Raw genomic sequence first — 25099 nt, forward strand, 5'->3', positions numbered from 1 at the left:
CCCTTTGGCCAGCCAATCAGATAGCATGATGTGAAATACCATATGATAAATATTTTTCGTAGGTTAGCGGTAACCTCCCATTGTGTCTAAACAGCACTGAGAAGCAGATCTTATCGCAGAGCAGCCCTGGAAGCAAAAATATTTTTCATACTATTATTATTATTATTATTATTATTATTTGTATTATTGTATTGCATAGGAGCCCCAGACAATAACCAGGACCCCATTGTGCTCCGTGGATACAAACACAGAACAAAATTATAGTCCCTGCTCCAAAGAGCTTGCAATCTAATATCACACTTCCAAACTATGGGTCAGAATCTCTGAGTTGGGGCAGCCAGTTTATAAAGCACTGACAGTGTAATTTGGTCTTAATGCCTCTTTACCCAGACAAGAGAGATTCCCGCCCCCCCCCACCCCCGGTGTAAGGTTGATCCTCAAATGGTATACAAGTAGCACAGGGGCTCCCACTCTGCCCCTCTCATTTCTGATGCTATAATCACACCCTGCCAATCCTCAGCTGGATTTTTGTCCCCTCGCACAAGTTAGAGAAACCTTCAGGCTGCTCTGATGAAGCACAGGGAGAGCAACTCTACAGACAGCTGCAACAGAGTCAGAGAATCAGAGAAATGCACTGTTGGAAGGGACTTCAAGAGATCATCTAGTCTAGCCCCTGCACTGAGGCAGGCCCAAGTATTCCTATCCATCCCTGAATGGTATTTGTCTAATCTGTTGTTAAAAACCTCCAATGACGGGGATTCCACAACTCCCTTGGAAACCTGTTCCAGAGCTTGACTATTCTTATAGTAAAAAACTTTTTCCTAATATTTAACCTAAATCTCACTTGCTGCAAATTAAGCCCATTCCTTCTTGCCCTACCTTCAGTAGAAATAAAGAACAATTGATCACCATCCTCTTTATAACAATTCTTAGCATAATGGAAGACTCTTATCAGAGTCCCCTCTCAGTTTTTCTTTTCTCAAGACTAAACATGACCAGTTTTTTAGTCTTTCTCATAGGTCAGTGTTTCTAAACCTTTTATCATTTTTGTTGCTATCCTCTGGCCTCTCTCCAGTTTGTCCACATCTTTCCTAGAGTGTGCTACCCAGAACTGGACACAATACTCCAGCTGAGGCCACACCAGTGCAGAGTAGAGTGGGACAGTTATCTCCCAGTTCTTACCTATGACATAGTAGGCTTTTTCATAACTGCATCACATTGTTGGCTCATATTCAATTTGTGATCCACTATAACCCCCAGATTCTTTTCAGCAGTACTACCACCTAGCCAGTTATTCCCCATTTTGTATTTGTGCATTTGATTTTTCCTTTCTAAGTACAGTACTTTGCTTTGTATTTGTCGTCACTGAATTTCATCTTGTTGAATTCAGACCAATTCTCCTATTTGTCAAGGTTGTTTTGCATTCTAATTCTGTTCCCTAACTGCTTGCGACCCCTCGTAGCTTGGTGTCATCTGCATATTTTATAAGCATACTCTCTACTCCATTATCCAAATCATTAATAAAAATATTAAGTAATACTGGACCCAAGACTGACCCCTGTGGGACCCAGTTTGGCAGCAAACTATTGATAACTATTATTTTGGTGTGGCCTTTCAGCCAGTTATGCATCTCCCCCCTTTATAGTAATTCTATCTAGACCACATTTCCCTAGTTTGCTTTTGAGAATGTCATGTGGGATTGTATCAAAAGCATTACTAAAATCAAGATGTATCACGTCTACTGCTTCCCCCCATCCACTAGGCCAGTAACCCCGTCAAAGAAGAAAATTAGGTTGGTTTGGAATGATTTGTTCTTGGCAAATCCATGCCAGTTATTCCTGATAACCCTATTATCCTCCAAGTACTTACCAATTGATTACTTAATAATGTGTTCCAGTATCTTTCCCGGTATTGAAATTAGGCTGACTGGTCTGAGTATAATTCCCCAGGTTGTCTTTGTTTCTCTTTTTAAAGATAGATACTATGTTTGCCCTTTTCCACTTGTCTGTGGCCTCACTCATCCTCCATGAGTTCAGGAAGATAATTACTAATGGTTCCGAGATTGCTTCAGCTAGTTCCTTAAGTACCCTAGGATGAATTTCATCAGGCCCTGCGGACTGGAAAACATCTAACTTATCTAAATATTCTTTAATTTACCCCTTTCCTATTCTGGGTTGTGTCCTTCCCCGTGGAATAAAAATTGAGCTTTAAGCCACTTGTGCACATCTTTTCACTGACCAGCATTCATTGCAGTTCAGCTGTTCATCTCCACCCCTGAGAACCAGGTCCTGTGCATTCTGTCTATACAGCTTAGAGGGACCCAATTCAAGAAATGAGTTAATTCAACATACACACACAATCTTTTTTAAATTGTTATACATTTAACAGGTCCATTAATATGTGCACATACCAAAACTGAGTAGTTGTGTGACCTTATTACAATCATAAATATAAATAAGATATAAATGTGTCTCTAAACCAGGACTCAATATTTCCCCTTCTGTATCCAGTATTGCCAACCCTAGATGTTCAAAAATCATGAATCAAGCCCCCTTCCTGACAAAAAAAATCGTGAGATTGGCTTAAAAATCAGGAGATTGACTTAAAATATATTACATTGTCTTATCTGTTGGATTCTCTTCCTTTGCCTTCTAGTTTCTGAAGTTTTAGGATGCATTTGCTTTTCCTTTTCAAAGTTCACTCTGCAGTTGTGAGGACTAGAAAGTTACTTTTTAAAAAGTGAAAGCTGAACTTTCATGCAGCTGGGACTTTAGGACAAACTCCAATTATTGCAAAACTTGAGATAAAATCATGAGAGTTGGCAACACAGTCTAACCTCTCTACCTCAGGGCAAGTTTTCAGTTTTATTAGGGGGTGGGGTAGAGATGGATGATTGGTAGAGGAGAGAAATTCCACATATAGGGGTATGGGAAGGAAATATTCTTGGAGAAGTTTTGTTTGTTTGCTTTTTTTTAATTTCAGCTATTTGAAAGTGCTTAGGAGTTTGAAATGTTAGAAGTAGTCCCTGGGGCAGATGAATTAGTGAGCAGAGTGCAGGTGAAGCTATTTTATCACACCTTTCATCAGTAGATCTCAAAGCGCTTTTCAAAGGAGGTCAGTATCATTACCCCCATTTTGCAGATGGGGAAACTGAGGCTGAGAGTGGGAAATTGACTTGCCCAAGGTCAGTGGCAAAGGTGGGACTAGAACCCAGCCCTCTCCTGAATTGCAGTTCAGTGATCTATCTACTAGGCTACACTGCCTCCCTGAGAGTGCAGGTGAAGAGCTCAAAGTAACATGATAAATGCTTTTTTATCACATGGCCATTCCCACGACCAGTTATGGCCCCCAATCCTGCAAACACATATGCTCCTGGGACTCTGCAGGACAGTAAAAGTTAAGTGCATATGCAAGTATTTGCAGGATGAGGCCTGTGTGATTACACATACACACAAGTTAAAATAATATTCAATATGCATTAATAATATATATTTAAGTGTGAGCAATTTAGAAAATCTTGCCTTCTCGTCTAGAAAACACCTGCCTGTTCCCCCAAACAGTTTGTAGATGGAGGCGAGATATCTCTATCAACCTCTGAATGGATCTTGCTTTTGGTGTATGGCCACTGGCCAAGGTGTCAGAATATAAATCATATGGAGTTTCATGTTGAAATGAACACACAAATGTATCCGGTATTCTGCTAACATGAATTACACTGCGCAGTAAAGTATGTAAGTGTATCTGTAAGATAAGAAATAATGTGTTTTCCATGTTAAAAATATTTAATCATATTACAGGCTCTATAGCAGCCCTAAAAAGAACTAAAGCACTGGAAAAAAAGCAGTCAATAACTGCTGTGTCTGGACTTGCCTATTTGGGATATTTAGCCATAGTTTTTCTCTGAATATAAATTATAATTAGCATTTTTTTCTGATGAAAACACTGTAATTGTTAGCAGGAAGACATACAGGAATGAAGGCTCTAGTAACTTAAGATCTCTGTTGCCACTAAAACTGGAAAACAAAAGCTTAGGAAGCATGAGAGGCTATAATGTTGTTGATACTTCTCTCTCCCGCCCCTTTGCCTCACCCAGCTGTTTTAAATAGCTAGAAGAAATTAAAATTCTTAAAGACTTGCAGGATGTTTGGCTTGCTGCCTCTTATTTCCACTCCTATGCCCCATGACTTGAAAACTTGCCTGAAATTTATAAATTCCCTGTTCAGAAATATGATTTTGGCCTCCCCCCCCAAGAATTCCAGCAACGAAACTGATTCCGTGTTTGCTTTGATTATTGCCAAACTGCTGCTAATACGGCTGCGTGCTTGCCTTTCTCTATTGATCGTCCTGCGCTAGGCGTTTTCCTCTGTCCGATAACATTATTCAATTACATGATGATAAACATCACTCTGAAATACAAACGGGAGAGCTCGGGGCTCTTTATTAGTTCATTTCAGGCGATCCTGCTTGTTTGACTGCGCATCCCCTCCCCCTTTTACAGTTTTCTGCTATTCTTCACTAATTCTAGTGATTTGAGAAATGACCTTTAACCCAAGCAGTTTGCAGACTCCTGGAGGGGATAATAGAAATGCCACAGTAAACCAAAGGCAATAAAATATTATTTACTAGGCATAAAACTAAGGTTGGCCTTCCTAAAGGGAACGAACCAAACCCCCTTATTTTCTCCCCCGCCTGGAATTGGAAGTTTGGTGATCCATGTAATATATAAATTCCATATCACAGTTTCTGCTGAAGGAACCAAATCTCAAGTTGTGAGGCGTGATTTATTTACCATAGAATATATATGAAGTATTTTCACTCAATAGTATAAAATCAACGTATTAATGTATTACACGGGTACTACGCCTGTAGTGGTGTGTGTGTGTTTGTGTTTGAAAGAGAGATCAAAATGCCTCGACAAAAGTTTGATTTTTTAAAAGAGCTGCTATTTCATTGCGTCGGAAGCTGTGTACTGTGCCCACTTAGGTGCATATCCCCAGCTGGGGACTTGGCTCTTTTACTTCATTTGTTGAGGTTTAGTCCTTGCTATTGATAAAAGGGAGGAGTGACTGTTCTCTTGTGCCTGATGAGAATAGATACATTCTTTGAACTCCTCACTTTTCTGTTAGATATTGATTATCACGGACTATCCTTGCAAATAACTGATTACACATCCACTGAAGGTTTTGAAGATCTACCTAAAACCAGGGCGAGGTTTGCTAAATAACAGGAACAGCTAACAAGAAGAACAATAAATTGTGTTGATAACAGACCGCTCTCTGCTTCAGGTGCTTAGATAAGATTCAAGGTGGTTAGCAGTAATCTGAAGTACTTTATTGTCCCTTAAACCTAAATCTATCGGAATAAAGGATCTGTGCTTTTTTTACAGTCCTGTTTTACACAGTGTCCGTTTGATCATTCAATCAGGGGCAAGTGCAAATAAGGCCTCTCTATAAACTTTCATCTCAGAATGAGGTTTGGTACAGTTCTTATGTACATTACACATGCATCCGTGGTTATGTGTCTGACAGCATCCTGAAATTTTCATTGCAGCCTGTAGTATTTGCAATCTGGTATTTGGGTTCTAAAAGTTGAACAGGGAGATTCAGCAAGTTTACAAAACAAATCTTCACTACTCCCTTGCCACTATCTTCCAAAGTAAGTATGAAATAAACGGGCTTTACAAACGACTTTGATCCTATAGAATGTCTGCTGTCAACAGAAACAACTCAACACGAGCCATAAAGGTTTTGAAATGATTGGACAAACTGAAGGGTTGTTTACAGAAATGGTTAATAACTGAGAAGGAAAGGAATAAAAAAAAAGCGATGTTTACACTGTGACCTGGCACAAACAGTTACCCCCAGAAGAGTCACTTCTTTCTGGTCTTAATGAAAATGGTTTGCATTGTTTAGGCTGTTCAACTGTGCTAAGAAAATTCTGTTGTCAAAGAGCAAAGGACAGTTGTACTTACCTGTGTGTGCGTGTATGTGTGTGCGCGCGCGCGCGCAAAGGAAAGTTGTACTTACCTGTGTGTATGTGCGCGCAAAGGAAAGTTGTACTTACCTCTGTTTGTGTGTGCATACACACTTACTTGGGGGGGGGGGTATTTTATATGTGTGTGTGTGTGTGTGAGAGAGAGAGAGAGAGAGACTGTCTGGCCCTGAAAGAGTGTGTACCGCAGTAGTGGAATCAGACCGAGATGTGTTGTTTCCCCCGTTGGACTCCCGAAGGGATTTTATTTGCACTGGAATGACTTTGAAAGAGTGAATGCATTTATTGATATTGAGGCTGTTTTCTCCGCACTGTTTGGATTTCCCATCGCTGCTTTGATAGACTCCCCTTCCCCCACCCCCCAGTGGACCTGCAGTTATAGAGGAATAAAAGGGAAATAATACGGAATTATGAAATGGCTCAGGGAATGCTGCTACTTCCTCACTTGGGTGCATGTGAGATGCGAGAAACTCAATAAAATCTTTGGCTGAGGACTGGAGTGGAGAAACCATTGTGAAGTACAAAGGTTTCAGGAAACTGTCCTCGACTTTGGCTTTCATTAGGTCCTGCGTTATTTAACTTAAACAGTTTTGACAACAACCTGCCAAATTTACAGCGGAAATAAACACTGGAGAAGAGGGGAAATCAAATAATCAAGCCTGCTTAGTAACCCAGCATTTGTCAAGGGTACGTGGAAGCACATCTACAACCTTGGGCATGCAAGAAATCACTTGTCAAATGAGAAATTCAACAAACATGAAGTATATATATTTGTACGCACGCGCGAAGCTTTCTCGTAAGATATATAGTGTATGTATTTATGTATGGAGATAATGTACACATGGGGAATTATATATAAAGTTGTACTACCCAGGGTATGGCTCGTGTCTTTGTGTCTATACTATCGCATATAATCACGTCTCACTGAGGGTCGGTTTCCTTTGGGGGGGGGGGCATGTAGACAAGGTTTAATCACATAACTGGTGCTCTCCGAGCGAGCCTAGGGGAAGCTGGTCTAATTGGAGTTTCCGCGCAGCTTGCCTGCAATGATGAATGAGGCTCTAGCTAAAGCAGGCAGCAAGTAATCTATAGGAATGCGTCTCCTTCCTACGAAGGATGCAACTGACTGCGAATAGTTTGAAGGGTGGTGGGTGGGGGAGGTCCTGTGGAGCATCTCTGTATTGCAGAGGTTTGCGTTGGGGTCCTGTCTGTGGTACAGCTTTAAAACCCAGTCTGGTTTGCCATAGGTCGGCGCAAGGCGCATGCGCACCTCCTAAAGTTTTTCGGCCGCCGTTGGCCGTATAACTTTTCCGTGCACTGTTCAGAGGCAGGGCGACGAGGAGAGCCGCGAGCGATAGAGACCTAGGGGAGGGGGGGAGCGGGCTGTCTGCGGCGCGCGGGGACCCAGCCGAGAGGCGCAGGAAGGAAACGCCGCGGCCGCTCCAGCGCTTTGCCACCGCTCCGGGTCCCGCCTGTGTGTAACTTGTGCCCGGCGCTGAGGGGCTTTGCCCTGCAATGGATTGGGAGAGTTACAACCCCTGAGCCCGGGACCTTCTCCCCCCCCTTCTTCCCCCAGCTCCTCTTGCCCGAGTCCCCGTCTGGGCTGCAGGAAAAGCCGCCCCCTCTAAGACGCGCATCCCCCTCCCCAGTTGCGCCGAAGAGTCAAGTCCGGCTTCCCCCTGGGTTTAAAATGGAGGGACGCAGCCCGCGGATGGCTCTGCAGCCCCGGACACCCAGCTGCGCGGCGCCCAGCCTTTAGGGGTGCGGGGGGGATTCCTGCGCTTCCATTCACGCCCCTCTCCCGCACGGAGTTTCGGCAGGGGCCGCGCCGGCCGAGAGCGAGCCAGCGAGCTAGGAAGCGAGCTCCTCGGGGGGCTGCTGGGGAGGGAGCGGCGAGCCCAGCTCCGGCGGCGGCTGCACCACCTGGGCTGGGCTGGTGGAAAGGATCGTAGCCCAGGGCGCTTTCGCTGCAGCAGCTCGTGAAGATTGTATTTGTGTCCCAAGTGTTTCCGCACGATCACGCCCACGGGGCGCCGCGCGCGCGCGTGTTTCGCTGGAAAGCCCTAATTACTGCGATTGCTGATGGACCTTGGAAAGGAGCCTGCCCTGGTGCCCTGCTCCGCACTGGGAGCGCCCGCGCCGGACAGAGGTCTGCGTCTGCCTGGTGTCAGCTCGCCGGGCCCCAGCGCTCCCCCTCTCCGGGCTCGCTCCCTTCCTGGCCCCTGGCAGCCGCCGCCGCCCGCTGCTTTGGAGGATACCGCATAGCTCCTGTGATCCCGGATTTACTCTCGCCGCCTCCTCGCCCTTTCTCCCCCGGTCCCCCCTTGGATTACTTGGCTGCTCTCGCTCGGCGATTCCCCTTGCAATGGAGGTGAGTCCTAGGCTGGGATGAGGGGCTGCTTGTTAAGACGCTGAGCTCGCTTGTGTGAGTCCGGGGGGTGGAGAATTTACATGGATTTTGGTAGTGAGATGTGTGGGGTTCTCCCCCTACCCCCCACACAGACAGCCTTGGCGACCCTCTGTCTCCCCCCTCTTCCCAAACTCTAAGCTTTTTCACTCATCTAGTCCTGCTGGAGATCTGTGGGTCTAAAATACCCCACTTCTTACGGCCAAATTGCCCCCTGCCTATCGTGAACCAGTTTCTTTTAAAGTAAGCGAAGAGTCTTTAAGACTCTTGTTTTAATTCAGCTCTCCAACGCTGTGCATCTTTCTTGCAGCCTCTAGTAGCTGAAGTTTTAAAGACCTCTTTCCGGACTTCATTTCTGGGGAGAATAGCCATGGAGGAGTGAGAGCAGGCAGTAATGGAGGCCTGTACCTTTAAGGAACTCTGGCTCAAGGCCAGTTTAGAACCTGGCTTTTTTTCCCCTTCCCCCTTTTAGTTTTATTCTAAATTTTGGAGATTGTCACTTGGCATCTGTAAAGGATTCTGCTGCTGGGGTCTGCAAAGGAGAAACGAGGTTTTTCGGTGCCCCTTTGATGCTCTAAGGACACCATGTTGGAAAGTCTGTTAGTTAGTTTGTTTGTTTTTAATTGTCAATTGCATGCTAAATTAGTTACACTCGGAGGGTCACGGAAAGTTCAGTTTCTCTGAGAAACGAATCTTTTCTAAGTTCATTCAACTTTGTCAATGTAAAGTACTGGAATGTACTTTAAAAAAATCTAGGGAAAAAACCTTTCTCCATGAATTAACTGTATACATTGGTGTCTGAGTCAGAGTAAGTGGCTTTTTCTATAAACTTGAACCCTACAATCTTTCAATACACGTACCCCTTTTTATTGAAAACCACTGGAGGGAAAAGGGGTGGCATCGCTTTTGTAAATCGTTTGCTTTGAAACCACAGAGCAAATCAGTATACAGCAATCGTGTCTGCATTTTACAACCCACTAGCGCCGAATGGCTCTCTGGGTGCCTACTTACCAAAGGCAGTGCTCACATAAAAGCTACCATAAAACCAGATGCCTGAACAGGCTTTCCAGACACCCTGTGTAAAAACAGGATCACAGGCGATTCCAGGGCTGTGCTGAATCTGTAAGAGTCCATTTTCATCTTACCGAAGAGCATACTGCTCAGTCCCCTTCTCTCCCTCCTGCCCCACAAAGCGCCTTACAAAGTTCAACTGGTGTGTAAGACTTTGGGGCTGATAGTTGGTACTTCCAGGAGTTTGGTGATGGCAACTTGTTAGCTGCGTGATACTGAAGTGACTGCAGCAGCGGAGACTGACCGTAACTTCACCGATCGCAGGTGTCTCTTCTCTCTTTCTCGGGCTTACTTCTCAGACTGGAGTCCTAATAAATGGTTAAAATTAAAAAAAAAAAAAAAAAGTTAGCGATGGAGCTCCTCGCCGAACCAGGCGTCAGTCCTGGCGGGGGTTCTGGCGGCTGAGGCTGCCCCCTGTCGGGAGAAGGGCTGTATGACTCCCCGAACGGGTGCCGCCCGGTCCAGGCGAGGCCCGCTTCGTTCCACTCCACCTAACAAAACCCGCCTGACTCCACTCTTCCGACATCGTTCCGGGCTGTGTGTGAATGACCTAGTGTCTGACCAGCAAAGTGTAATAACCGCCCCATGTAAACACTCCCCAGCCGCGCAGTCGGAGTACAGGCCGGAGGGTTTTGAGCCAGAAGAAAATGTTTCCAGCGTCCTAACCTTCCTTTTACACCCTCCCTCTCTTTTATTCCTGAAACCCAGCCTTAACAACACACCTACGGGACAGCGCTGCTTGCACTAGGGCCATTGTGCGTGAGACCCTTCGGAGTGAGAACTGTTACAGGAGGGGGGAGCTGCTACTCCCTTCTTGACCTTGCCCCAGATGTTTACTCTTTGGGATTTTTCTGGCTCTGCGGGGTTTTGATTGTAACTCCTTTCTGAGCGCCCCTCTAAGAGTCGTCTAAGGCCTGGCTCTGCTCACAGTGGTTCTCCTGTAGGTGCGCACTCCCCCATGCGAGCCTGGCCCGTTATACGCCGGAGGACTGGCTGCTTTTGCTGGCTATGCAGAGCCTGGGCTCTTGATTCCATGAACCAGTTGACTTGTCAAAAATTTGCAGTTGTGACGCTTAATCTCCCTGCTGCAGAAACGCTCGGGAGGGTGTCACTGGCAGTAAGGATCAACTTCGGTTTCCTGGGTGTACTGCTGCCCACGGGCTGAATCCTCTTATAACCGCCCGCATTGTCCCCACAAAGTTCCATTTCTACCCGAAATGATATACACACCCGCTCGTTTCACATCTGCGCTACAGATGCTTGCGAAGACAAGTGACTAGTAACTGAGTTGGAGCAATGTCTAATTAGTTGCTGTCAGTAGGAGCCGATCAATTAATTAGGTTTCAGTTTGTATCCCTTTCTGGGCATCGAAATATCCAAATTCGTCCAAACCCCTATTTCGGGTGTCTGAGTCCAGTGCCAATCTTGCGAAGTTAGCTTATGGTGCATAAATCATTTTACGATTTTCTAAGCTGCTGCTAAAAAGCACATTTGACTTTAATCATTACGGTGCCCTCCGCAACTGTCACTTATACACACATTAATTTCCCCAGATTTAATTCTTGTAATTTAGGAGAGGCCAATCCGAGTTCTAAATTTACATATTTTCTTTGTCATATTTTTAAAACCTTAGTACAGTATTTAGTGCACTGAGTGACTTGCTTGGTGTGAAACGCGAAGTGGGTGGTGGAACCCATTTACACCTAGGAAGAGATAGCAAGCGGATCTAAAGTCCCTAGTGCTACAGCCCTGCATCCCAAGTGACAGAGAGAGTGTGGATGTAACAAAGCTCATCACACGCAGGCATGGGCATGGGGCTGTACACTAATCCCAGCTTTCTGTGCCCTTGAATGCTGTGTGTCCGGGCAGCTTTTATGTTATCATCGATTTCCTGTGTGTTGCTATGACAATTCTTCTCTCTCTCTAAATGCCTCCCCAACGGCCCCCCCCAAAAAAAAATTCAGGAAGAATTAAAAGCACCTTTAATTCACTACTAACGTTTTTGAGAATGAATAGGGAGCCCCCAAGTGTTGAACTGCCTTTAAAAAAAATTAAATTACTCTCCTTACAAGTCCTGCCTTATGAACTAAAGCCCGATCGAGTAACCTATTTACTGGAAGTGTTTAACTTATTAATTGGCATCGATATTTTATGCGCGGGCAGAGACCTTGGGATGTAATAACTCACTCCAATTTCTGCTTGTACATTTCCGTTTACCATTGGCTTTTCTGCTGCGCGCATTGGCCGCTCTCCCCTGAAACCTTGTAAAGGCAGAGAGTTGGCTGCGCTCGTGGAAGGGGAGTTTATTTAAACACAAAACAAAAACACAGGGCTGGATTTATGGATTTCAGAGCAATGCCCTTTTGTAACTCAGGATTATTTCAGCCTATTCAGGCGAGGTAGGAAAAACTGGATAAATCCAATGGAAACCCTTCGGCACAAAGTGTTTAAAGCCATCAGGGGAGCCCTTGCTTTTCTCCGTCATGCTGAGCAGGCAGCAGTCGGGGGGATTCTGATCCCTAGCGAACTCCGTGCGTGACTGCGCCTGACAATCCGGATTCTCCTCCCTTCATACTGTTGGGGAAAGTTGAAGGTTTTCCTGTAACAAAGAAATTCCCTTAATCTGTGGGCATGAGGCTCTCCTCTTCGTTCCCACTTCAGCTCCTTCTGAAAACCTTAACCCCCCTATTAGGCAGCTGGGAGTGTTTAATAGCAATTAGATCCCGGGCTAATAATACCCATCCGGAGCAAGGCCTCTGCCGGCGATTCCAATCGGCAATCGGAGTGCGCTGAGCTCCGGAAAGCGGCCCGCTTTCTTCTCCTCGCCTGGGCCGGGAACAGGACGGGCTCCGCCAGCCCGCGCAGCCGCTCTGCATCCAGTCTCCAAGTGCGCGCAGTGTCCTGCAACCCGCGCCCCGAGGGAGCCTCTGGCGCGCCACTCCGCCCACCCTCGGTGGGTGCCCCAGGAGACGGGAAGGCTCCTTCCCGGGCTGCGTGCCCCCGCCAGCCCCCTGGCACTGCAGGTGCTCCGCGCCGGTCAGTCCCAGCCTCACCCCCAGCTAACCCACCCGTCACTGAACCAAACCGTTCCCAGGCTCCACTAGCCGCGGAGCTCAGCGCCCAACTCCCCTGGGAGCTCGGGCCCCCAGTGTCGGCGCTGATGAACGGGGGCTCCCCTGGCCCTGGGTCCCGTTAGCGGCCTCTCCCCCCGGAGTGGATCGTTGGCTCCTTTCCTGAGAGCCGGCCGGAACTGGGCTTGCGGGGCGCCCGGTCACTCGCTCTGAGTGCGCTCCCCGGGCTGCTGCCGGGCGAACCTGTGTCCCAGCTCCGCGCTCCCTCTGCCCCGGGGGCGGATCTGCCGGCTCTTCCCGCAGGGGGCTGGTCTGAATGGACTCCTGTCGCGGCGCCGCCACCTCCCCAGTCCCAGCGCCGTGTGGTCACTCCCCAGTCCCGGCGCGCTGGCGAAGCTGGGATGAGGTCCGCGGGGCAGGCGGAGACACAATCCCGACCCACGGGCGCTTCGTCTCCTGGCAGAAGAGGCAAACCCTCCCCGACCTCCAGCTCCCATGCGCCCTACTTGTAGTGACGGCGCAACGCGATCCTGTTTCCCTCCGGATGGTGAAATCAAGCGGGAGAGCCCCCCACGCCGGCATCTTATCCCGTGCTGCTTGGTGCCTTTCTTAGCTCCCCGCCCCACCTCCGGCCGCAATCAGATTGGGGATCCCTGGAGGGCCCAAATATCTGTCTCCCAAATGAGGAGAATCGAACCCCCCCCCTTCGGGTGAGAGAGGCATTTCGAGCTGGGAAGGAGAAACACGCGTCGCCTGACAACGGAATGAGCTTTGCTCGGACGAACTGCCTCGTTGGTTCTCATCTAGAAGCAGCTCCCAAAATGGCCCATAAAGGTGTCATTTGTGTGTGGGGGTTGGGGGCCGGGGAACATCCATTGTTAGTTTGGAGTTAATGTAACAGCTGAATCTCCCTGCCCTCCCCATTCCCAAAACACCCCCGCAACTTGATGCATCATCTTCACTTTGCCCTTGATGTGTTTGCTCCACTTGTTGCTTCTCCCCTGTCCGGGCACCCTGTAGACTGCTCCTAGAAGAATGAAAGTGGAGTAAGTTTTTGTTTTGTTTTGTTTTGTTTTTGCTGCTGTTAAAGTGTGTGACTGAGAATAAGGGATTTTTCTAAGAGATTGGGTTTGGCACTGTGCTTTGATTCAACGGCACTGAGACATGTCTGTAGTCGCTGGGCAGCCCTATAAGCAGAATCGCAGTGAATAAAATTTCCTTGTCAGGTTGCGTGGGTGGACTAATTTGGACTAGAAATTGCCTGCATTTTGCCACCAAAAACTCACTTGAGAGAAGGGCAGTCAGTCAAGAGTCAACTTAAAAGGGACCCAGGATACCTCCCTTGTTTAAACTTGTATGCTTGAAAATGATCTGAGAAACAATAAACAATCTGTTCCTTTTATTTCTCCTCCAGACATCCATTGGAATATTAGTCCAAGGAGGTGCTTTGGGGACAGTTGGCAGTGCAATGGCTTCCAAGTACCTCATAGTGGTTCTGGCCATTTTCTCCTCTTTCGCCCAGGTTGTAATAGAAGCCAGCTCTTGGTGGTAAGCATCTTAAAATATACTGACTTTATTTAAAAGAATATATTTAATTTGTTTGGTTTTTATATATCTTATCTCTTCCTAGGGAAAGTGCTGTATGAATAGGAGATTTTTAGCAATACTCAATTTCTGAGATAACTGTAAATCCAAAGGAAATTTATTTTCGCCACCATTAAAGTAGCAAAATTAAATTTCTAAATGGGTCACTTAAAATCTCATTCTACAGGGTCTGAAATAACAAATGTAAGGGAAAGCACTGAATTCCATGTACAAAATATTTTACCCACAGATTTTTTTTTTTAATTTAAACAACTTTCTAAATAGACCCAGGAGCTGAGTTTATATTTCTTGTAGCTGTTGGGGGGGGGGGGGGGAACTCTAGTTAATATCTGGATTTTTTTAATGTTTCTATTATTTGGGGATTTTTTTTTAAAGCAAAACCTCTGCTCTCTCAGTTGAACACTTTCTGACTAGCAGTCCTGTTTTAATCATGTGAAAGTACATATGGACCTCTTTTAAGAATTGGGAAAACATGATTAATTTTGGTTAGTGTCTGTACGTGCCTCTGTATCTTTTCTATCAGTTAGAAGAAGCTAGTAGTTGTCTGTAACAGCATCTAGCAGTTGGTACTTAAGGATTTCCTTATTTTCTCATAATTGTGAAGACTGAAAGTTGAGGTTGAAAATTCTAAATCGTGTGGTATGCTTGGGAGTTGTTTTGTTATTATTTTATGCACTTCTATGGCCAGACAGTTGCTTGGGACTTCTTGTAACTTTACCATGCCCACAGAAATTTGTAGGGATGGGGTGAAATTTGAATCCTGGCATTCAGGTACATTGAAGACTTGGCAAAGACAGTCACTAAAGCCTGCTGCCATCATTCTATACATGTGGCCAGCTGTCTTCTGTACAGCCTTTAAACAAGAGTTGGATGATTTTCATTGTTGTTCAAAAGTTTTCCTCTTGGTCACAAGAACAGGAGTGGGTAGATTTATACTCTAATATTGTATTTGTCCTCCCAATGTTAATCTAATTCTTTCTTTATGCAGGTCTTTAGGTATGAATCATATGAATCCTATGAACCCTGTTCAGATGTCAGAGGTATATATAATAGGAGCACAGCCACTATGTAGTCAACTAGCAGGACTTTCCCAAGGACAGAAGAAACTCTGCCACTTGTATCAGGACCACATGCAGTATATTGGAGAGGGGGCAAAGACAGGCATTAAGGAATGCCAGTATCAGTTCAGACACAGAAGATGGAATTGCAGCACTGTGGACAACAACTCTGTTTTTGGCAGAGTCATGCAGATAGGTAGGAAGCAAAAACTTTCTGATCAAACTGTTGCCTAAGAATGTGTGTAATATTTACTTAATGTTCTGTATTAGACACTGTTGCCAAGTCCTTAATCTGTGTAATTATAGCTGACAAAAAAACCCTATTTTTAGTCAGAGTTGATTTTCTGCTTGCTCCCACCCCTCAAAAAAGTGAAGGCAAAAAACCATCTGAATACAAGAATGCAGTAGGAAAGAAAAAGTGGCATTAAAATACTCTAACTTTAAGGAAAAAACTGAAATAAAATAATGGTATGTTTAATACTAACTAAAAAGTAGTAGTGTGTGGCAAAAATATCTGGGTTCCAAAATTGCTCATGCTGTGTAATAAATTAATTTTATGTAGCAGTTAACTGACATTCTCCATAGTGTTTATAAACAATGCCTTCTCATTTACTGCCAGGTGTGGCAAAATCCTTCTATGGTTTAAAGAAAGTTGGCTTTATAACAGAAAGCAGCTCTATAATCCATACAAAATCATTTTTATCAGGACAAAGTGTACTTGTAATTTATGTTACATATAATAACATAGCTGTTAGGAAAGGATATTGCAAAGGAATCTGCCTATCCCAGTGTGCTGGAGTCCCAACCTCTTTCCTGTTAAATCCGTCTAAAATTCAATTGTTCCATGCAACCCACATAGTACAAATAGTTCTTATAATTTAGGGGCCCGATCCTGTTCCCATTGAAGTTTATTGCAAAATTCTCATTGATTTCAATGGTACAGGATCAGGCCCAAAGATGTACCTTTCCTCTGAATTTTTCAGTCTTTATCTACTGAATCCCTAGCCAGAGGAATCTACTTTCTGTCGTCTTCTGTGTTTTATATAGCATTTGTACTGGCACTTAATCTCAACATTGCTCTAGCTCATAGCTTGTGCACAGTAGCTTTTTAATTTGAGATCTAAATTAAATCCTTTTCCAATGCTTTCCTATCCTGTTTCAAAAAGAATGGTTTAAATTACATTAAAAACAACTTTATTTGTAAATTGCTTAGCCCTCGCATAGCTTGAAGGAATACTGTCAATTACATTTGGCCCTAAACTTAACTTTTTGTAAAAATAAAGCTTTTATAAAACCTGAAATGAATAGAAAAGTGCCAGAGTTTAAAAATATCCGAGGAACAGTGTCTTTTAAACAAATAGACGTTCCCCGGGCTTTTTTTGCAACCCCAGCATTGAGAACTTAAAAACTAAACTCACCTCTCATTGTTCAAGCTGAGCAAGATCCAAAAAAGCAAGATAAGCATGAAAAACAAATGTAACAGCCTTGAGACTTTTCAGCTTTAATCTTCTTGAGGTTACAACTAAAACCAGTAAAGAAATGTTTAAATTTCTGGCCCCAAACTTCAACCGTTATTACTCAGTTATGTTCAGCTGATTCAGTGGTGTGAATTAAGATGGCAGGATTGGGCCCATATCTGTGTTGCCAGTGTTTCCAGTATGAAAGGTTCACACTGTCAAGTGTCACACATCTGGTCCCAAGGGTTTATTACAAGTTGAAAAACTTTGCCCTCTTCACTACTATATGACTGTATTAATTAATATCTATGTAGCAATTTATCATGTAATTAAGCCACTTTTAGTAACTGCAGATACAACGGGGTGTATCCAACACATAAAGATCCTAAAAAGTGTATTAAGAACAAGAAAAGTATTGTTCTTTTATAGTTGTATTATTTTACATTTTGATGTGAAGTACATGGCAGGCTGTTGTTCCTCTTGAATAGGAGAAAAAAGTCTGAGGTCTGAGTCTGATTATACTTAAACCAGTGTTCCATTGGTAGAATCATTTGATTGTCAGTAGAGTTGCTCCTTATTCTCCCCGGTGTGAGATGATCATAACTGGATCCTGAGTCTGCAGAGTTTTGTAGGATTTTGTCATTTATGCTAATGACTGAAACATAAGTAATTCTGCATTGAGGAATCTTTTTAGAAAAGCACTGACTTGATAGTGTAATAAATACCACAGATCAACTATGTCCATTTATATTTTTTCTTCCAGGATTTATCAGGCAAAGTTATCTAAAGCTGTACCAATAAACCAAGCATTGAGTATAGAAACTGAATATATGGTTTACTGAACATTAAATTTACAGGGCTTTTATTCTGTTACCATAGCTTCCTCTCAGTTGATCATTTCTTAATTAGACTATTAAAATCCTGCTATATGCAATATATTGTGCTGTCCTTTAGTTTCTTAGTAGACCTAGAACTAAGGCATATTTGGACCCTATTTTAAACATAGGAAAGGAATATTAACATAAAACAAACTAAATGGATCTTTTCAACAACTGCATGGGAGAGAGGTGCAGTCTAATCACGTCTGCAGATAGTTTTGAATGCTCTTGAAATACAGGACAAAGAGAATGTTTTGTATCTTATGCCCAGATTTAGATAGATTTTGTTTCTTTAAATTTATTTTTCTGTGGCACTTCTCTAACCAGTAATATGTACATGGAACAATGTCCTATTTTTATGTTACATATGCAGGACATAGAGGAACTCAAACATGTTTAGATGGTGTGTTTTCTTGCAATGGCCACAATAGAGATGGATGTTGAAGAAATGTGGGAAAAGACAGACATGTTGGATGCTGGAGAAAAGCATGTTTGTGCCTAAATACTCTGGAAAAACTATTCCAGAGCAATTTATCCATGTGGAAATGTGACTCCAATAATGTTGCCAAAGTCAATGAGAGATAGGGTGATGTGTTGGATTAATAGTGGTTGTGCAATCTAAAACTGCCTGCCCTGACATCCGTTTCAGTGGATTAGCCAAATTTTGCTTTAACTAAAAAATGGAGTTGAATATATGCAGCTTGCTCTTTTAGGGACAATTTTCTCTCACTCATGTTCCCCTTTTCATACTCTTCCATCACATCCTTTCTTCCTTAAGGATTCCTTAAAAATGCACCAAGACCTTAGATTTAAAACACAGGTTTTTTTAACTTTATGGAGTACACAAGATAATTAATATGTGTAAACCTGAGCTAACCATACATTTTTCAAAAAAAGATCATAGACAAAAGAAAAAATTCTGCATTCCTTGCCTAGGCAAACATCCCATTAACTTGAATAAGGACTGCAGAATAAATCCAAAACATGCATTACAGTACAATCCAGAATTTAGCTTTAAAATCTGTTCTAGCAGTTCCTCCAGTTAATTTATGGTAAATGCAAAATCAAAAACATATAACACCAACATTATTACAACCCCATAGACTACTCTTGTGAACCTTTATACTCAGGAGTAACCCATAACCCTTGCAAGTAGTCTCATGAGTGAGTATCTGCTGGAATGGACCTAGCACTGAGGGGAAGGGTGGTTCTGATTCTACTATTTTAGAAATGGTCTTCCCCAGTATATGACCTCTGATTCTTTTCATTTAAAGAACATAAATTATTTGAAAAGGCAACAGTTGTTACATTAACAGCGCTGCTCTGAACATAGTGTTAGATCTATGTTAAATACAGATTAACTGTGAGTACTGTTCATAATATACAGTGGTGCCAACAGGCCTAAATCAGAAGTGAGCCTTTGGTGGCAGGCCCTGTACAAACAGTCCCTGCCTCAAAGAACTGTTATCCAAAAATCATATCTGACAAAACCATGATTTTTACAAAAATGTTTCTCCCGCAAGCTTGGTAAAATCAAGGTTTACCTAGACCAACTCTATTTTTGGACTAAAGAATAGAAGGAAAACTAACAGTTAAACCAATAGCTAGCTAACTTTGATTTTCAACTTCAAATTATGTTTTAGCCTGATCCAACAGTCATTTTAGTTGTCTTTCCTGGAGAAGGACTTCAGGCTTGAGCCTGTTATGATGAAAAGTAGCGGTTTTGGCCCTACTTCCTGATAAGAAGAAATGCAAACTTCCAGAAGGCTCTATAATGTTAGCCTTGTTTTCATGAAAGACATTTATTGTAAAATAGAACTCTTGCCATTCCTGAGATGGATGTAGCTGGGTTCTAGGTAAAAATGGATCAGGATGATGTCTTGTTGAGGAAGCTGTTAATGAATTTATCTTCCAGTGAGGATATCCTGTGACAAGCACATATGAACAAAGAGCTTTTTCTGTCATCACCTTGAATGAAACTTATTTATCTTAAAATGAAAGTTGGAAAAAATTGAATGTAAGGGAATCAGTCCTTGGCTAAAACATTTAATACACTCCTGTCCCAGGCTCGCTCTTCCCTGCAACTTATAGAAATGATTGGAAGTGGCTTCTTTGGCTGTATGAAATCTTCCTATTAGTTGAGTTATTATATCTTTATTTTTAAATAACCCTCTTCAAAGTTGCTGGCCAGTTTATGTGCAGGGCAGAGTATTGACAAGTGTCGTTCTGGTGTGCACTTTCTTTGACACCAGCAGGCTTTGTGAAATGCTGTAACTTTAAATAAATTGGAATAAATGAGTGAAGTAGATAAATCATGTTCAAGAAGTAGTAATTTAAGGAACAGACTTCTAAAAGTTGTATTTAGCATCTTTAAAAAGAGAAGATGGGAAGCAGCCAGGCTCTCTAACCCCTGGACACAATTATTGTTGGAACCCATTGCTAAACATACTCCTAGGGCCTGATTCTCCTCTCAATTGTACCATTGTTGCGCCACAGTGTTCCCTGGTGAAAACCAGTGTGAGAGGAGAATCCAGCTCCTGCTCTTCATAACTGAACCTCCACTTTCTGTCATTGATTTGTTTGCTTTTGCGGGGGGGAGGAATAAAAATATTTCCATGGAGACCTCTTAGGCTAAAGCACACTTCAAAACCCCATGAATTTCATATATAGCATTTCCCCATGCCCTGAACTGAATGTCATAGAACATGTGCAGACTTGCCTTTAACACTTGCTTTCTCTTTCCTTGCAGGCAGTAGGGAGACTGCCTTTACTTACGCAGTCAGCGCTGCCGGGGTGGTTAATGCAATGAGCCGCGCCTGCCGAGAGGGGGAGCTCTCCTCCTGTGGCTGCAGCAGAGCGGCCAGGCCCAAAGATTTACCCCGGGACTGGCTGTGGGGTGGCTGTGGGGATAACATCGAATATGGCTACCGCTTCGCCAAGGAGTTTGTGGATGCTCGGGAGCGTGAGAGAATTTATCAGAAAGGCTCTTACGAGAGTGCTAGGATTTTGATGAACCTACATAACAACGAGGCTGGAAGACGAGTAAGTGGCTGAGTGGCTCCTTCCCCTTGCCCAAAGCAGCCTGCCTGGGAAGGGACACACCTAATTAATGACAGAGAGATAAAGAACAGTGGCATGGATAACTTTCTCTGAAGGTCCTTAGCTCATGCACGTGTTGGTTTTTCAAGGAAATATTTTCTTTCCCTTTCTTAGTCCCCAGTGAAATCTGCTGGTGAGCTCAGAAATCAAAACCTTTAATATTTGGCCTTCTTCAAATGCAGGGGGAAAGCGTGTGAAGTTGGGTTTAAGTATGGGGAGGGGGAGAGAGAGTGTGTGTATATGAGTATTCCTGAGTGACAACATTACTGCCATTGGGTTTTCCGTTCCCTACCCCATAGAATCAGTGGGAGAGCAGCATATCTTGTCTTCCTCCATGTTCTGTTAGTTACAACCCTACAGTTCACTGTGAGTTTTCTGCAGAATAGAGTTTTATTGGTTTATATTTCCAACCAATCCAATTTGCTTTGGAGGGAGAAGAGAAGCACCAAACTCCCCAGAGCGGAACGTTCTTGCAGAGTTAACATAATTTCCCCCACCCCTTTTGAGGATGTGAAAAGCTTATGATTAGAAAAAACCCTCCTCTGTGGTGAAAAGTGTTTTTTGTGGCTTATTTATCTTGAAAATGCCTTAAATGAATAGGTGTGTACTTTTTTTTTTTTTTTACAATATTATGAACTCAAAGAGCCAAAGTCGTTATTTTCCTAGAGCCTGTGGTGCCAGAAATAGTCTGCTGGAGACTACTCTTGGGTTTGAAGGTGAGGACAGATGAAAGATAATTGAAAATTAATATTATTTAAATGTGAGAGGAGGGTATGAAATATGAAAGCAACGGAAAGGTCAGTTTACTACTAGAAAGAAGAAAAATAACTTTCACAGTTGTCTACAGATACTCCAGCAGTTTTTTTCCCCCTTCCCAGCCTCCTCTTTGCAGTGCCATCTGGCAGCATCGAAACTCTTTTTAAATGTTGGGTGGAAGTTGCATAAAGTATCCACCTAATGTGTCAGACCCCAGGATTTTTGGGGCAGTGTCAACACTGACTCTTATTTCTATTTATACAGGGTAAATGACTGAGATCTTGCTGCCAAAGCTTTATAAAACGGATATTGCTGCGTAGGTCAGTCCCCCACCCAAAGGTGTTTGGGGGTTTCTTCTGGATGCAGTCTCTCTTACACAGCAGTATTTTGGATGGGAGGGTACTGCTGAGCCAAGAGCAGACAATCAGCTGCCGCACAGCCTGTAATAGAAGAAATCTTAACTCCTTTCTCCAGTACAAGCCTCAAACTGAGATTAGTTGAGAGAGTAAAAATAAAATAAAGGGCTGTTTGAAATTTCTCAATGAAACAGCAAAATCCTTTCCCCTGCAATAGGGCAAATTCCTAAAATTGAATGCAACATGAATGATTCTACTGAGGACTTGTGTGCACACTTGGGGGGTGTGTGTGGTGTGTGAGAGGGGGGTTGAGAGCTCACTCCCTTTGGTGTGGGTGGGGGAGGGAAAGTAGGGGTGTGTTAGGGGCTCTCTTCCCATGTGTGTAGGGGTGATGGGGATGTTAAGCGAGGGGGGAGGGGTGAGCGCAAGCTATGTAACAACCACATTGACACCTTTGTTTTCCCTCTTCCTCTTTTCTCTCACTTAGACTGTGTATAACTTGGCTGATGTGGCCTGTAAGTGCCATGGGGTGTCTGGCTCTTGCAGCCTGAAGACCTGTTGGCTGCAGCTGGCTGATTTCCGCAAAGTGGGCGATGCCCTGAAGGAGAAATATGATAGCGCTGCTGCCATGAAACTCAACAGCCGGGGCAAGTTGGTGCAAGTGAACAGCCGCTTCAACACGCCCACCATCCATGACCTGGTCTACATTGACCCTAGCCCCGACTATTGCGTGCGCAATGAGAGCACCGGCTCCCTGGGCACCCAGGGCCGCCTGTGCAATAAGACCTCAGAGGGCATGGACGGCTGCGAACTCATGTGCTGTGGCCGGGGTTATGACCAGTTCAAGACAGTGCAGACAGAGCGCTGCCACTGCAAGTTCCATTGGTGCTGCTATGTGAAATGCAAGAAGTGCACAGAGATCGTGGACCAGTTTGTGTGCAAATAGGGGGTGATGAGGTGGGAGGAGCTTCTTCCGCCTGCCAGCAGGGGTGCTACCCCCAGGACAATCTCCACTTTATTTATAGAGTCCAATGATTTTTTTTTTTTTTTTTATAAAGGTTACAAAAAGAAGTGACTGGAACCTTTTCTGCACCCATCCTAGGACTGTGTGTGGTTTATATTTTTGGCAACAATGGGGGAGAACCCAAGAAAATATTTATTTTACCCCAAAAAAAAAAGACTTTAAAAAAAAATAGTGTAGTTTGAAGGGAAATCCAACATATTCTAACTTAGTCCCATGAGTCATAGTACATGTGCAACCGGCAAAGAATTCTGAGGTGCTTGGGATCTGAGAATGATCCTTATGAACACAATAACCCACAAACCTGTGGATGATTTTAGCTTCAGTGACCAAAAGTAGTCTGATAGATACATACAAAGTTGATCAATATATCCAGGGGTCCATAAAAGGAGGGTTGGTATATCCACAGGAGGGCTCAGCACAAAGTTACTATGATGTCAATCACATGACTGCAAGGTGCTAATTTAAATGTGAGGTAATTAAAGTACGAGCGCATAAGACTTCTAAAGGGTTCAGCTGTGCTATTTAGGACCTAAAGTCTTGGGTCCAGTAGCTAGCAAGACCAAGAAAAAATCTGCCTTGATTGACGCTAAAGGTGTACATCAAAGCAGGATGTGACCTATCAGCTCTTCATCTAGTTATGTATGAAGTGTGAGTATTCCATCTTAGCAAGCAATGCCTTACTGATAAAGAATATCAGGAGCAAGTGACCTCTGAATCTCACCGAACAGTGTGCTCTGGTCTGACCCAATAGAAATTGCACCACTGCAGCTGTTTCACTGTCCCACTCTCTGGAAAGCCCTTTAGGAAACAGAATTCCCCTAATTTGAAATGCCTTTTTTTAAAAGAAGTCGTGTGATAGCTGGCCAACTTTCAAAACACAGCTTAGTAAATAACCCCTCTTATCCAAGGAAATTAATAATTAACCATCAATCATTCTTGAGATGGTCGGTTTATTGTGGATTTTGGGAAAGCTTTGACTTGAGGAGACAATAGTTTCATCTCTTAATGATGTTAAGTGGCTATTTTAGTTCAATGAAATATTGCAGCAATGCCAAATTTATCTTCTGATGTCTTCAGTACACGTGCTTTAGATAATATATTGCAGGTATACACTAAAACTGTTCAGACTATACTTGAGCAGTTACATATATACGGGAAAACTGTGGTCTGCTGGTGTCTGATATTTCAGAGCTTTTTGTACATATATATTTCAATACAGCCAGTGATTTTTATAAAACTGCTAAAGTTACAGAGGCAGTTCATCAGTTAGGAGCATATTATTCCCCCATTTCCTTTTACAAATCACTTTTAGGATTTTTTTTATACTGATTCTAGCATTCTTGGTGTCATAACACAAAGGTTTTTAAGAATACTTTAATCACAAAGAATAAGCCTTTTCTTAACCTAAGGGGGCTTCTTGGGCTACAGGTAGAACAGATACCATGCACTTGAATTCACACTGGTTTGGAGACTGCTTCTCTCTTCCACTTTCCTACAAGGGCATTATTGATTATCATTGACACAGAAACCTTAAAATTCCCTAGCACAAACTCTATTTGGCCCTTCGTTTGTTTTAAGGTTTTTTTAATTTTTTGAGATGGAAATCAGTACCTACTACAGCAACTTCTTGCGTTTTCCCCAATACAGTGTATTTACAAAAACACAGTTAGCATTTGTCATTGGTTCAGAAACCTCACCCCAAATCATTTCCATCCCATAAATTAAACAAATTGGCATTCAATATCAAACAAGTAAAATCCTCTGCTTTAGCTTAGTCATACTAAAGCCTTAACTTCTCACAAGCCTATAAGCTGTTGCATTAAGTTCATCTTGATCATTTATCAGCTTTTTAAATGATGCTTTATTGCTCTTAATTTATTAAGAACATATTTACCCCTCTCTTCCAGATGTTTGCAAACAAAGTATCTTAAAATTAAAAAAGGCACTACTTCATTGAATATGTCACTTTTGGTTTTTATTATACAAAAACCATAGTCCTTTTTTATTTGCTGAATCACATCTTGTTCCTTTTTTAGTGACTCGTGTTTGTGAGCAGAGCTGAGTCTAATGATCCTAGCTTTTAAAATACTATTTAATGTAAAATATTTTACTTGTCATTCAGATATTATGTAAATCTTCTATGTCATTTCCTCTGTTTGTTCTGTACATTTAATGTACATATTTCTGTCTTGCGTGATTTGTATATTTCACTGGTTTAAAAATTTTTTTTGAAAGGCTTTACGCCATAATGGAAGATAGACTATAAAAATAAAACTCTGGTCGTATGTTGGGAAGTGGTTTTAATTATCTTTCAGAGGAGGATTTG

At 43.2% G+C, this 25099-nt stretch overlaps 1 protein-coding gene across 2 annotated transcripts; it reads left to right on the forward strand.

Annotated features, from left to right (window-relative positions):
* The first annotated feature begins 7913 nt into the window (after positions 1-7913).
* WNT5A (Wnt family member 5A) lies at positions 7914-24778 on the forward strand. Of its 2 annotated transcripts, none has more exons than XM_024221083.3 (5): positions 7914-8362; positions 13955-14088; positions 15134-15399; positions 20288-20580; positions 22237-24778. In XM_024221083.3, the coding sequence occupies exons 1-5, from the start codon at positions 8357-8359 to the stop codon at positions 22693-22695; spliced, it is 1158 nt and encodes a 385-aa protein (XP_024076851.2). In that variant the 5' UTR covers positions 7914-8356; the 3' UTR covers positions 22696-24778. The 2 variants fall into 2 exon arrangements, with proteins under 2 accessions (XP_024076851.2, XP_029767042.1); XM_029911182.1 differs by lacking the exon at positions 7914-8362 and adding an exon at positions 13517-13586.
* The last annotated feature ends 321 nt before the right edge of the window (positions 24779-25099 follow it).

This window comes from Terrapene carolina, unplaced genomic scaffold, assembly GCF_002925995.2.
Source record: "Terrapene carolina triunguis isolate 2854851 unplaced genomic scaffold, T_m_triunguis-2.0 Scaffold89, whole genome shotgun sequence".
NCBI lineage: Eukaryota > Metazoa > Chordata > Testudines > Emydidae > Terrapene > Terrapene triunguis.

Bases quoted from the DNA above. Each gene is read 5' to 3' on its own strand.
- WNT5A (XM_024221083.3), top strand. The intron at 15,400-20,287 runs GTAGGAAGCAAA...CTTTCCTTGCAG, and splicing joins TGGCAGAGTCATGCAGATAG to GCAGTAGGGAGACTGCCTTT. The intron at 20,581-22,236 runs GTAAGTGGCTGA...TCTCTCACTTAG, and splicing joins ACAACGAGGCTGGAAGACGA to ACTGTGTATAACTTGGCTGA.